We start from the raw sequence: 14,639 nt of genomic DNA, 5'->3' as shown, positions 1-14,639 counted from the left end.
ATAAAATAAATATATAAAATATTTCCACACTTAATAAAATAACTAATAATCTTGCTTACAAATTACACCGAAGTAAAAATTACACAGTAGTGACGCGTTAAAAAGAAAAATATGTTTAAACCCATCCCGTTACCGCTAAGCCCCGCCCATTTGAGAACATAAGTATCACGTTATTTGTCATTCTACCCGCTCCTTCTATTTCTATGGGATTGATCGAGGCGACCCAGTTGTGCGAGCTTCCTGCTACATTGTGGTTTTCTCTCGGGCTTCCTTTGCTCATTTCCGAATTAAGCGGGGGGAAGAATAGAAAGAATACCGTGCAAACAATGTGCTGATAAGGAAAATGTTGAATCAATCTTAAAATGTTAGTTCTCACAATCGTGATTTCTGCCGTTTTGCATAATGAAGATGCGTGCCATTGTTTGTGCATGCTTTCTAGATCAGAGGCTGCATATATCTATATGTATCGATGGTTGTAGGCTTGTTTGGGTGTAATTTTGCATGCATGCTCTATATTTGGACGAACTGCCTTTAAGTGATCAAATGCTAGTTTCTTAAATACTCAAATCTAGAGCTCATCTCTAATTGGGACAGCAGCTTGAAACATCTCTTTGTTTTCTAGGTCATCTTTGTTGGCTAGACTTCGTAGTAATGACTAATAGGCTTTTTGCAGTACAAACATGATCTGTGAATCAAGTGAATTTGTTTATTAAAATGTTCTTTGTTTTGTCTCCATGTTTAGCATTTTTTTTAATGGACTGTGGCGAACTAAAGGCACAACTAAAGGGTCGAATATGGAATATGCCCGACAGTCTTTTTTCCTGGATGGGATCAGCTGACACATCAGGAAGACATCAGCAGAAAAACTGATCTGGTCAAAGAAGATGCTTCATCAAATATTCAGCTCCCAAACGCTTTCCACTTTGCTTTCTTTTTGGCCGCACCAGAATGATAATGCTCAAGATTTAAGGAATTCAGACAGGTTATGAGAGTCAAGATTTTCTGTCCTCTTTATATTTGAGCTTTCACTTACTGTATGCATCATAAAAGTGTTTAACCACAAGAGCCATAATGCGTATCAGTTTTTGCCAGGCCCTGTTAACAGGAGCAATAATTTTGAATTTGCTCATCCTATATTATGTCTCACGGGCCCAGCAGCAGATGATGGAGAAGCGTCGGGAACAAAGTAAAGGCTTAAAGAAAGCCTCTTTGCCTGTGGCAGGACTGGGAGCTATGGGTAACCTGGTAGGTGGAAGCATTGTTGGAGGTGCCAAAATGGGAGGCCTTGAGGGCAACATGCGTGGTCCACGCGTCACGATCCTCGTTCTTGAATTTGAAGACTTTGAAAACTACGCTGGTGATGTTGCACGCTCCTTTTTGCGCCAGAGACCAGAGTTGCCCTTCCTCGCTGTAGCCGAAAGTCCACCGTACCCTCCTCTGGCTCTTCCAGAGGGAGCCCGGCTCCTGGTGTTGTCGCCGAGCCCTGACCAGCCTCCACAAACTCACCGTCCCGAGTTCAATGTGCAGACGGAGTTTGTTTTGTTAGTTCCAGATGGCGTCGAGCTGGACCACGGCCGACAAATCGAGCGTCTCATTCGGGAGCTGGAAGGGGAAGGTGGTGGGCCGGTCCGACTTGTTGCCGCCCCTGTGCTGACCCGCTCGGCGGTGCAGTGCCTGCACCTTCGGGTGAATCTGAGGGAATGGACCGCGACCTACACCTCTGCGGCCTCAGGGAGCAGCGGCAGTGTCTGCACAGCCCTGCAGGGAGACGCTGTGGTTCTTATCCGCACCGAGGACCTCTTCAATCTCTCGGTTCCCTTAGGGCGCCCCCTCATGTCTTCCTTGTTTGTCCAAACTTCTCTGCGCGGCTGGAAGGTCAAGCTCCTGGAGGGACCTTCGTTCTCTGCAAGTCATCGCCCACTGTTTAGCTCAGCGCACAACCAGTGGAAGGCGGACAGTCGCCTGAAAGACGCCACCAGTCACCTCATGCGTAGCTTCGGGATGAAGCGCGTGGTGCTGCCTGATGGTCGCGATCAGTGGTTTGGCTGCAGTAAAGAGACTCCACGATGTTTCGGCACAGTGCGTGACGATACACCAGAATACCTCTACCTAGAGCGCTGGACTCCTCCTTGCTGTTTGCGCGCCCTACGAGAGACCACTAAGTATGTTATCAATATCTTGGAAAGTTCTGGTGTGCGTTACTGGCTGGAAGGGGGTTCCTTGTTGGGAGCTGCTCGACACCAGGATATAATCCCATGGGACTACGACGTGGATTTTGGCATCTATTTGGAGGACATTCCGAATTGCGATTACCTAAAGAACCTGGACTCCGGCTCACTGGTGGATGCTAACGGCTACGTGTGGGAGCGAGCGGTCGAGGGCGACTTCTATCGTGTGCAGTATAGTGAAGCAAACCATTTGCATGTGGACTTGTGGCCCTTCTACCCTTGCAATGGAGTTATGACCAGGGACACTTGGACTGAGCACAAACAAGACGTGGAGTTCTCAGAGCATTTTTTGCAACCCCTGGTACCAATGCAGTTTGCCGGCATCACCGCTTATGGCCCGAACAACCACCGTGCCTTCTTGGAACTCAAGTTTGGGGAAGGAGTTATTGAGAACCCCCAGTATCCGAACCCTGCCAAGAAAAGACTGGACAGGAGTCGCACGTTAGGATCGTAGCAAGCAGTAACTTGATGTGCCACAATTACACAACACTGCATTTGTTGCATATCTGACATTTTAAACTTTGTAGAGTCTTACCATCAGACTGAAGGTTTTGAACTGTGTCTGATAACTTGAACGTTTGCATTTCTTGCCGATTTAATTTATTGTATGTGTGTTGTGGTTTGGGGAGTCATAAGTCCCAAAAGTAGTCTAAATATACTGTATGTAACAATGGTAATAAAAGTTCTAAAAATCTAAGGATGTAATATTTCAAACTGCAGCATCCCAAGAATTTACAAACAGAGGACAAAACTTTTTTTGTAATACATGAACATTAATATATCAGTTTCTGTAGCTATTAAAGGTAACGTTTTATTTTAAGGTGTCCTTGTTACATGTTACATGTACTTACTATTATAATAACAATGCATTATGCATAAGTAACCCTAAGCCAAACCCTAATCCTAAACCTAACCGTATAGTAAGTACATATTACTCGGTACTTTAATGTATAATTACACTGTATCAAGGACACCTTTAAATAAAGTGTAACCCAATTAAACACTAAACAAATGTTAGATTTTTAAACTGATTGCCAGAGAAACACCAGTTTTAAAGAGCTTATATCGCTTACTGCAGTAGTGCATTATTTACAGTAAGTGCTGGCATATGGAAAACTGATTCATGTTTGTAGGTCCACAAGTGAAGCATTTACTTAACAAGCCAGGCAGCTCATTAAAACCTTGAAAGGACTTCACTGCTTTTCAACTTAATGATCAATATTATACCACCATGAACTTTGTAGAGTGTAGGATGTGTTTGTTGACATGTGGTGACACTGGTGTACGCTGATGTTAAAAAATGCTGTAATGACCTTTTAACAAGTTTTCTGTTTATTATTTTAAGAAGCTACTGTTTTATGCACATATTCACTTTATTAATGATATTTTCACAGTGTTGCATGATAATAACTGTACTTTTGATGTTTGAATTTTTTTGACTGTTTGACCTCGATTTTGTTTTAATGTAACTCATACTAATTTTTGTTTTGTTTTGTCTTGCTGGTTCACAAATATACTATGTAATGTCCATTTTGTAAATGCATTATGACCACCAAATATTTAACAAACAGCATAACACCAAACTGTGACTTAATATGTCAGTGTATTTCAGATGTCTGGAAATAAACCATCACAGAGAATTACTTTTAGAGTTTTTATTGTAAACATTACAGTAAATGTTGAATAGACCACAAGGTGGCGCAATAGGACATGAAGTCTTCAAACATGCTTAGCTTTGTCACTGCAGTGCTACCCAGTTTGTACACTATCATTACTGTGCAAACCTTCGAAGCCTCCCTAAAAATGTGGCTTTTGTTTACAGCAGTGCATTTTAAGTCTTCAGTATCTGATAACAGAGATAAGAGGTCAACTAGTATCTTGCATCGGCCTGAAGGCGTGTATTTTGCAATACTAACTGCTGACTATACATGACCTTGCATATTAAGTGGCCTCTTACCAAATGAATGAATGCACTGACTGAATTCGCATCATAAAATTTCAATTGTGTGAATATTGTCCCATATGAGAGATGTAGGAAACCAGCAACCAATGCCTAAGCACAGAAGGCCACATTTATAAACATGATATAGATAAATATGATTACCAAACAAGTGGTTCAGTTATCCTAGTTCTGGGACCCAATGTGTACCTCATTTTAGCAACTTGAACCCATAATAAAGAGAACATCACTGCTGATTTATTTTAAAAAGACTTTATTGCAGTCTGTGTGGAGTACATTCACTGGTTTTGGCATCAAACAACCATTTATGACAACCACACATAAAACTTGCACACGGACACATATCCACATCAGCAGGGCAGCTACGCTACAGCCGCCTGGAATGAGAAGCCTTTACAGTACTGGCTTTTAAAGGAGTGATGTCAGTCACGCAGAACATCTGTGAGATTTGAAATACAGCTTGAGCATAGAACAGAACAGAAATGAGAGACTGTTAATTATGCAGATTATGAGCACCAAAACGCCATATTTTAAGAATGTATGTTGTTAAATTAATATGAAAAATGAGAAATGTTTCTTTGGTCAGATTTAACCTTTCATCAATCAACTAGAAGTCAAACTGATTTCTACAAAAATGGGCTATTAAGTCGTTCTTCTCATCATAGTGACTAACATTTGGTCAACATACAGTACAATGGCAATTGTCTCTCACCCTGTCGCCCGATACCTTCCTTCTGCTTTCATATATATATATATAAACTGAATAAGTAATCCAGTTCAAGTACTCGTTACAGTTAAACATTCACCAGTTAATGGTGTTAGCAGAATACTCTGCCTGATTTCTCCTCGTAAAGTTAACCATCTTTAGAAAATGACACGCATTTTATATTTGTTCTCTTCTGCAATAATATACATAGAAAAAAAAAAGATCTCAGAAGTATACTTTCAAAAAGCAAACAAAATTGATACTTCATTTCTCAAAAAAAGGATGTTTTGTTTTGTTTTTGTACACAAAAAAACACATTAAAAAAGAGAGAGAAACCCAAACATTTTAACACATCCAACATGTTCCTACACAAGTTCCTTATTCTAGCTTCAATACAAAATAAAAAAAAGTCTCAGTTCCAGTCTTGATCATGCTCTAATCTATGGCTTTCTTCTTAAACGGATCTGTTTACACCTCTTGACCTCAGTTGCTTATCAACTTCCACATAGAGAACTCCCTCACCTGCAGGCTTCAAGGCTCTTATCCAAACAGCCTCGGAGTTTTAAGACAAGGAGTACTTTGCATGTGACCCATATATCATTGTGTTTACATTCCTGTCTAACCTTAGGATACAACTTGACCCCAAAGAGCCTGCCGTAAAATGTATAAAGACAAAGCCGCGGAAGGTAAGATGTTGTCTCTTGACTGTCAGTCAAGCTTCCTACAGCATTCTTTTGGCTCCTCTAGTAGCAAGTTTAGTGAAGTTATTAGCAACCTGTTAGATGGACCTACATCTGAGGAGCCTAAGGTGGTATAAAGGGAATCAGCACAAATGAGGTATTTCAGCATAACGGACCATAAAACCATCTAAAACAATATATTTGGTGTGTTTGAAAGATGCAGAGAGATTCTGCGGTTGCTTTGGCTTATTAGGAGATGTTTTGCATGAAAAGGGTGTTCTGAGGTTTAACTCAACAGCAAATAATCAGAACTATAATGGGCATGTGTAATAATAATAGTAATATAAATAGATTATTTTAAAAGGCCGGACTATTTTTTTTTATATAAAAGGAGTAAATCAAACATTAAAAAAAAAGAGGAAAAAAAAATGTCTGACCAGCATCTAATAAATAATTGTTCAAGCATTTTCCATCTAAGTGTGCACACGTTTTGGCAGACTCCTTTCATAAAGAGATGGGCATAGAGGAGGGTCAAAGAGATGTAGTCTTTGTCCTGTCTTAATCTAAACCTGTATCTCTCATGGTCACTGCGTGGATGCAGAGACTGATTTAATGAGATCAGACAGGTCGTGAAGGAAAGTTTGTTGAAATATTGTGCAAGTCTACATGACGGAATACTCTTCACAGGATTTCTGTCCAGCGAGCTCTTCCAATTCAAGGTTTCCCTGTTTCTCGATGAGAGGAGAACTTTCTGGCTTGGAGGCGGGGTCTTTGTCCTCCACTCGCACTTTATTTAGCTCCACCCCTTCTTTACTGGAAGTGCGGTCCACAAAATACTGCAGAAGACCTGCTCCGTAGGCGTCACCTTCAACATTGATGACGGTGCAAGTGCGATCGCTAAATGAAGAAACAACACCGAAATGAAAAAATTATCTTCACTGTACAAAAATAATGAGGACATGAAATTAATACAAGTAGCAATAAAAAAGACAATTATCCTCGAGCACTCTTAATTTCAAATTAGTTTGTACAAATACTTTAAAATAATAATACTTAATATTTCAACACAGTTATCTAATAAAATAAAAGTGCTGTCAAACGATTAATCGCGATTAATCGCATCCAAAATAAAAGTTTTTGTTTACATAATGTGTATGTGTACTGTGTTTGTTTATTATGTATACATACAGTAAATACACATATATTAAGTATATATTTTGAAAATATTTGCATGTATATACATTTATATTAGGGATGTAACGATTCACTCAACTCACAATTCGATTTACGATCAATTCGATTTGGATAAAAGTGTCTGCTAAATGAAAACATTTAAATAGAATGTAAATGTAAACAACAAAACTAAACTGAAATTTTAAAACAAGCCCCTTTCCATTTAAAATTAGAGGCAACCACTGCATTTTAATCATGATCCAAACAAAGATGCTGCGTACATGCAACATGAGCAGTTTTTAATTTAAATTTGATTGTATAATTTAAAAATTTTGAAGCAAAAACAGAATGGTTTGACTTCAGTTTTGAGAAACTATACATAAAAATATCTGCATGAAACAGCGGATGAGCTGAATGAGACGCAGAGTCACTCTCTGCCAGCAGGTGGCACTTAAAGCGTTTCCTTGGTTTCTGCTGTAAACGAAACAGCGATGCACTTATGAATTTTAATATGCATTATACCAGAGGCAAGATGAAAAGTAAAAAATACCATCTAAACAATTCTAAAGACAGTAAGTTCCCCTCAGACATGCATTCATGTATACTCCTACCCCTAAATGAAACACGATTTGTTTAGCATCTCAACCGATTTGAATCGTCACATATTATTTGTATCGATTTTCAACCAGCTTGCGGTTAATCGTTAGATCCCTAATTTATATATGTATTTATATTGTTATATTTTATATTCTATATATAAAATCCATCCAAACTACAGCTTTACCATCTTTCTCTTTGGCCCACAAAAACATCTAAACCAGATACTCACACAAGCCAATCCACAGCCAAGATGAGGGACAGATCGGTGGTGGGCAGGCCTATTGACTCCAAAATGATGGCCAGTGTCAGCACCCCTCCAGCAGGGATGCCAGCAGCACCCACGCTAGACGCTGTCGCAGTCACGCTACAAACAGATAAAAAGTCAGTCGGTCAAAGCCTACGTCTTCCAGTCAGAGCTGAGTATGGAGGTGGATGACTGAACTCACAGGATGGTGATGACCTGGACGAAGTCCAGCGAGATTCCGTTCAGCTGAGCGATGAACACCGCAGCTACGCACTGGAAGCAGGCGGCTCCATCCATGTTCACAGTCGCTCCGATGGGCAGGATGAAGCGGCTGATGTGCTTGGACACACCGTTGTTCTCCTCCACACATTTCATCATCAGGGGCAACGTGGCAGAGCTGATGATACAAATCTGATGGTTATGCATTTGCAAAATTCTTTTAATAAAGCTAAAAAAGCCTATCAAAGAACAGTTCCATTTTATCTTAATGTAAAGAACATTTTAAATCTCAAATAACCTCTTTCCACTATAAAGAATGTTTTGTGCAATGGAAATCTTCCCTGGATGTTAAATGTTCTTAACGGAACTGTAGATGCCAATAAAGAACCTTTGTTTTTAAAGAGAGTATGTAGCTGCAATCATTTACCTAGAGGACGTTCCAAAGGCAGTGGCCAAAGCAGTGACCAATCCCAGCAAGAAAGTGTATGGGTTCTTCCGTGTAATCATGAAGTAAATGAGCGGAAGGACGAGGAGACCATGGACGGCATGGCCAATGACGCAGCAGGCGATGTACTTCCCCAGGCTAGCAAACAGCAAGCCAACATCCTCCATTTCTACAATCTTACCAGCAACCAGGAACATAATACCCAGGGGTGCATACCTGTAGAAAAGAAAGTACATGGAAGGAAAGTGAAGAGATGAATGCATAGGACACCACAATTCAAACACTGGTAAAAGCACATGCTGTTCCCTTACCACATGATCCAGGAGACCAACACCATGGTGGCCTCATTGAAAGAGTTGAAGAACTTGATAAGGATCTCTCCTTCCTCTCCAAGTTTCCTCAAGGCCACACCAAACGCCATAGCAAAAACGATGAGACCCAGGATGTTCATTCCATCCACTTCTTCGCCATTTGGAATCTAAACACAAAGATAAAAATGACTGAATACACATAAAATATAGAAATATTATTAAACCACTCATATTTCATACATACATTTATTACATTATAATTAGACTATTATACTGTAATAATAAATTCCTACATTATACATGTATTAATAGAAATCTGGACTTGACTGGAGGTTTTATATGTGGGATTTGGTACCTTTTCCACAGTGGTCAAGTTGGTCGAGATGATAAAAGTTTTATTCTTGTAACCAGTGGCATACTGTGAAGAAGAAGAAATGTTCAGAATCACCTAAAAATCACACATCACATATAAAACATAAAACCAAAAGTTTAAAGAAATGCCTGTTAAACCCACCGACTTAAAGGCAGCTGATACCAGGTTCGAAGGGAAGATGTTTCTGAAAGAACACGACAGGGAGGAGTTATATGTACGTCTGACATACTCTCAAATCAGGCTTCGACTAACGAATTAGTCCATTACACTGAACAAAACATATATAATGGCCAATATAATTTTATTTAAGAAATTTGAAATAATTGGAAAATGGATTAAAAAATAAACGTGTGAAATAACCATACTTATACTTTAGAAGACAAAGTATTTTTCACAAATAAATAAATATTTAATAAAAATTTTAAATGAAAAAGGAAGTAAACACTATTATATATCTGTCCGTATTAGACAAAATGGAATGACAACAGCGAACAAGAGAGAGAATGTGAGCAGTGTGTGCTCAGCGCCATCAAAATAAAAGTCTCGCCTCGAAACACGGCCAAACAGAAAAACGTATCGGCTGATGTCGATATTTAAAAAAAAATTTAAATATCGGCCGATATATCGGCCTTGGCAACATATCGGTCGGGTTGACCACTAAACAAAACCAAAATAGTTAACTTCAGAAGTTATTACTAAGAAGTCTGTCCACATGTTTCACAATCAAAAAAAGAAACAGACATAGAAACAGTGTTAGTGGGTTAAAGATATTCACAAGTTCAGTTCAAACAAGTACAAAGACATTTTTATTTTAACTTCTGAAGAGAAATAACATAGACAGTGGACAAGGATGAAACTTTTTAGTGCATTTGTATCAAACGCACGTGCTCGCACACTATCAAATGGAGTCCCCTTTGAAAGTTTGGTTGTGGACATATGCAAAGCATTTACATTAAAACTAGAGATGTAATAGTATTATCAATAATATGGTACATAGGGCTGGGCGATATATCGCATGCAATTGTCACGCGCATTTCGTCAGAAAATGCCGGTTCCCTGATTGCCGCTAAATCGCCATCACCTGCTTTCAAATGGAGCAGCATTTAATAGACAGAGCCGTAGTTCACTGACAAGCTACGCAATATCGCGTTCATTATCGAAGGCGAGTCATCTGCGATAATGAACGCGATATTGCGTAGCTTGAGGTATTATCGTATCGTAAGATTTTTATATTGTTACATCCCCAATAACAACTGAAGTATATTTTGGCAAACACTGTCCAGAACAAGGTAGTGAGAGAACAAAGATCCAATTCTACAATTCACAGATTTAGCCCACTGGTACTAAAATCTGCAAGGTCCTGAGCAGCCAATCCCTGAGCGGCCTGGCCTCACAAGGTGCCTCATGTGGAAATAACTTGAAGAATTTAGTCCGATTATATCCCTCCACTAATCCCAGTTCCACACATTACCTCCTATTCCTATAACCCCATTCCCTCCAATGGAGATGGGCACTAGGACCTGTCTGGAGGTGAGGATTAATGACAAATGCAGACATTTATTCAGGAATATCCCAGTATCCCTGACCTTAATATGGTGTGCATACAAAAAAAAAAAAAAAAAAAAAAAATCTTCAATCTGACAAAGTTATAATCCCTTGTATAAATCCTGTGTGCCACCTTTTTCCAAGTAAAATCACAAAAGCAGCTGTGCTTGAGTTACATTTCCAAATAAAAAAAAAGTGGATTCTGAAAACGTTTGGAATCTGCTGCCCGTAGGCATTCCCGCTAACATCTAAAGAAGCCTGGAAGGTGTAAAGAGACTATTCTAATTATAAAATAGTGCAACTGGAGCAAGATGAGACTGGAAAACCGGGGGAAGAACAGCCTTAAAATTGCTGTGCCGTGCAACAGGCTGCATCCCAGACAGTAGGTCACTGCCAAACACCAATGCCAGTGATCGTTCTCTTCTCAGATTTCCTTCGTCTGAACACTGAGGAAAGTTAGAACTGAAACCAGCATAGCAACACTAGTAAAACCAGTTCATGCCATTAAAATATGTCATTATTGACGCATTCAAATGTTGTCACTGGTTTTTAAACCGTCACATTCAAATCCAGCTGGGTGGGCTGAGCATTTGTCCAACATTTACAGCTCATACAATTTCATGACTCAATGGATTCCAAGTATGGCTTTAAGGTGTGATTGAAATTCTGGCTTTCTACATAGATGTAAATAGTGAGACATGTCTAACAGGACCTCCTTGAAATGTGGCGCTCCACACACCTATCAAAGCTCTCGTCAAAGATTTATCCTAAGTTCAGTGTTTGTTGACATATTAAAAGTAACTATTAACAGGTAAATGTACCTACACTCTGACTTTGCCCTGTCTAAAATAAACTTTCACAAAGTTTACACAAAAAAAGGCCATGATGGGGAAATTGTGGGGTTCAACTCATCTGGCTGCCTTTCATCAGTTAAGCAAAAAAAAAAAGAAATTTAGCAGAATGTCCAATCCGCTTTTTTATGCAATGAAAGTGAATGGTGACCCAACAGCCTATTCACTTTTACTGTATCGAAAAAAGTGTTGCATTAACATTCTTCAAAACTTCCTTTGTGTTCTACAAAAAAAAGGTCAAAAGGGTTTGCAACAACAAGACTCACTTAACCTTTAAGATAAATTGTATCTTTTGTGTAACAAGGCAAGGAGGGTTTGTTCCAAAAATGTTGTTGCTGTCAGGGGTCCTTCCATAGCACTGAAGCTGATAAGGCAATGCAACTTCAGATAACAGTAAGTATAAACTTGCAGAAACAGAAAAATCTAACGTGGTAGAGTTAACGAAACATACATTCACCCAAGCAAACCTAATAAACATGCCAGAACCCGCTGTATGTAGACTTTCTATAGAAAGACCATTCAACTGCATGCTTGCCAGACTGTAAAATTAGCAAGGCCCCACAGTGGTCCTTGTGATCGTGTGGAAGGATTTAGTCATGGTGAGACCCCAAGAAAGAACCCCCTTTAGATGGATGACAAGCCACATCAGCTGCCTAATTAACCTTGCTCATATTGTGCATGTGTTTGCACGTGTGTGTTGGCCTCGTGTGGCAGGCATACGCCGCCTCATTGACTTCCCTGGAGATGCAGCCAAAGACCAAACACTACAAATGTTTCAGTTTGGCTTTAAATTAGAATTCTAACTATGAAACAAAACCACATAAATTTACATAAACTGCAACTCATTTTAACAATAACTTACTTCAGAAATCTGGTGAGATTAATATTCTGAGGAACTGGTCAGAAACAAGTATGACACATCAAATGAAAAGGAAGTATAAAATAGCTTTGCCAGCAGGAAGAGACTGTCTGTTACAGTCAAAATAAAAAAAAAAGGCGTAACTTTACACACACAGAGAGTTTTAGAGGGAAATCTAACTTCTGGTAGTGGTAACGTTAGTTAGAAAGTTTACAAGTTGTCCACAAAACGTCTTTTGCTGTTGTTTTGAAGGTAAATGAGAACAGAATGTTCTCTTCACATCATTCTGTTGAACACATGATGAAATTTGACCTGTTTACAGGACGACAGGACCAAACCCTAAAACTCACCCTTAAACGGTATAATTTAGGTTTCCTTTTGGAATGCAAGGAATGTCTGCCTCTGCTTAAAGAATAAATGATAATTGTATTTAGAATTTATACTTATTTTATTCTATTAAGCGCCACAGTCTGGAATATACCGCCAAAAAAAAACAACCACACAAAAAAAACTCGCTTTTTCGAGTAAAGGAAACCGCACACACGAAAAAGGCGGCATCCTCTTGGCGCGGAATAACTTTACTGCGTGAAACACGCGACGCACAGCTGATGCAACTGAAGCGCGCTCTTTCAGCACATGTAGACCGGTTTAACTAATTCATTGAAAAGAGCCGACTTGACGTCAGTTCACGAATTCACATCGATACTGACAATGCCGCACAGTAACTATACAGTTAAACGTTATAATTTAAAAGTTTATCATAAACATTTTTGGAACCTTAGAGCTCCAATTTCGAATCCCAAAGCGGGAAATGTCGAACACGTGTTCACTGGGGAACTTTGGGGACTCACCTTATCAAGTCTAAAAACGAATCGATGACTTCTTTGGCTTCAGGAACCTGCGTGTCATCCTGGTTGAGGTTGGATATTTTTTTCCCGTCGCTGGAGCCAGGCTGTATGATGAACGCCATAATAACGCCGATGGCAGACGCGATCAGAGTGGTCACCAGAAAGAAGAGCATCGCCCAGCCGCCCAGCTTGCCCAGGGCTTTGGGGTCGAGGCTGGCAGCCCCTGACACCAGACTGCAGACCACCAGAGGGATGATGATCATCTTGAGCAGGCGGATGAGGAGCTCACCGGGGAATCCGAAGTGAAGGATCTGCGTGCGGCTCAACCCGGCGCTTCGCACTCCGAGCCCGATGAACACGCCGACGATGACCGCGGACACCGTCAGGATGACCAGCAGATTGGCCATGACGAAGCGTTTCAGCTTCTGCCCTGTGCTCGCCGGCTCGCTCCTCTTGTGATCGCCCAAGCCGTTGGCGATGGTCGGGTCGTCCTGGTGCGCTTCACCGTTGGACGTCTTTACATCTTCTATTGAGATCTTTTCTTCTGCCATTGTGCTGTCTGAAGGAGGGAGAGTTAGTGTAAAAGTCTTAAGTGTCTTTGGTGTGAGCTGATCGTCTCTCTCTGCTGTCTCCTCGTGGTGCTGCTGGCAGCGTGGTAGTGACTAAAACGTGCGTGCCTCGAGGGAGGAGTTTCCTCTAACGTCATTGGAGAGGGGCGTTCTGGAAAACAGATACATTTCCTCTTGAGACCATAGACTGTAAAAAAATAGCTTGAGACCCAGAAAAAAAGAATATTTTACACACACACACACACACACACACACAGACACGGTGTGTTTGGGGTAAGACATGTAATGTTTTTTTTCTTTTTAAAAAAGTATTTTATGCTCATCAATGCTGCATTTATTCTTTGATGAATAAAAAGTTAAAAAGAACAGCATTTATTTAAAATATAAATCTTTTCTAACAATACAGATCTTTGCTATCACTTCTTAACAATTTAACACATCCTTGCTGAATAAAAGTTTTAATTTCTTTCAAAAAAAAGAAATAATAAAAAATAAATTTACTGACCCCAAACTTTTGAACTGTAGTGTATATTGTTAGAAAAGGTTTCAATTTTAAATAAATGCTCTTCTTTTAAACTTTTTATTCATCAAAGAATCCTGAAAAAAAGTATCACTGGTTCCAAAAAAAATATTAAGCAGCACAACAGTTTGCAGCACTGATAATAAATCAGGATATTAGAATGATTTCTGCAGGATCATGTGACACTGAAGACTGGAGTAATGATGCTGAAAATTCAGCTTTATTATCACAGGAATAAATTAGATTTTAATGTATATTAAAATAGAAAAAAGGCTATTTTACATCATAATAATATTTCACAATATTACATTTTTCCTGTATTTTTGATCTAATAAATGTGGCCTTGATGAGCAGAAGAAACTCCTTTAAAAAAAACATTAAAAATCGCTCTGATCCCAAACTTTTGACTTGTAGTGTATATGTGTTTATATATATATATATATATATATATATATATATATATATATATATATATTATTTATATATAATAAAAAATAAAGCACAAGCA

General features: G+C 39.4%; 2 protein-coding genes across 3 annotated transcripts; one reads left to right on the top strand and one right to left on the bottom strand.

Annotated features, from left to right (window-relative positions):
• The first annotated feature begins 193 nt into the window (after positions 1 to 193).
• LOC109103823 (fukutin related protein) lies at positions 194 to 3,871 on the top strand. 2 transcript variants are annotated; one of them, XM_019117170.2, is made up of 2 exons: positions 194 to 364; positions 743 to 3,871. In XM_019117170.2, exon 2 carries the CDS (start codon positions 1,072 to 1,074, stop codon positions 2,680 to 2,682), a length of 1,611 nt encoding a protein of 536 aa, XP_018972715.2. In that variant the 5' UTR covers positions 194 to 364; positions 743 to 1,071; the 3' UTR covers positions 2,683 to 3,871. The 2 variants fall into 2 exon arrangements, with proteins under 2 accessions (XP_018972715.2, XP_042595107.1); XM_042739173.1 differs by lacking the exon at positions 194 to 364 and adding an exon at positions 394 to 622.
• Positions 3,872 to 4,424: 553 nt separating this feature from the next.
• On the bottom strand, positions 4,425 to 13,753 carry LOC109104268 (neutral amino acid transporter B(0)-like). Its single transcript, XM_042739172.1, has 8 exons — positions 13,046 to 13,753; positions 9,081 to 9,123; positions 8,922 to 8,984; positions 8,567 to 8,733; positions 8,238 to 8,471; positions 7,794 to 7,988; positions 7,577 to 7,711; positions 4,425 to 6,471 (listed from the first exon to the last, which is right to left on the bottom strand). The coding sequence occupies exons 1-8, from the start codon at positions 13,591 to 13,593 to the stop codon at positions 6,237 to 6,239; spliced, it is 1,620 nt and encodes a 539-aa protein (XP_042595106.1). The 5' UTR covers positions 13,594 to 13,753; the 3' UTR covers positions 4,425 to 6,236.
• Between the last annotated feature and the right edge of the window lie 886 nt (positions 13,754 to 14,639).

Source organism: Cyprinus carpio, chromosome B15 (genome assembly GCF_018340385.1).
Source record: "Cyprinus carpio isolate SPL01 chromosome B15, ASM1834038v1, whole genome shotgun sequence".
In the NCBI taxonomy this organism is placed as follows: Eukaryota; Metazoa; Chordata; class Actinopteri; order Cypriniformes; family Cyprinidae; genus Cyprinus; species Cyprinus carpio.
Note: the sequence above shows the minus strand (reverse complement) of the source record. Positions and strands in the feature narration are given on the sequence as shown.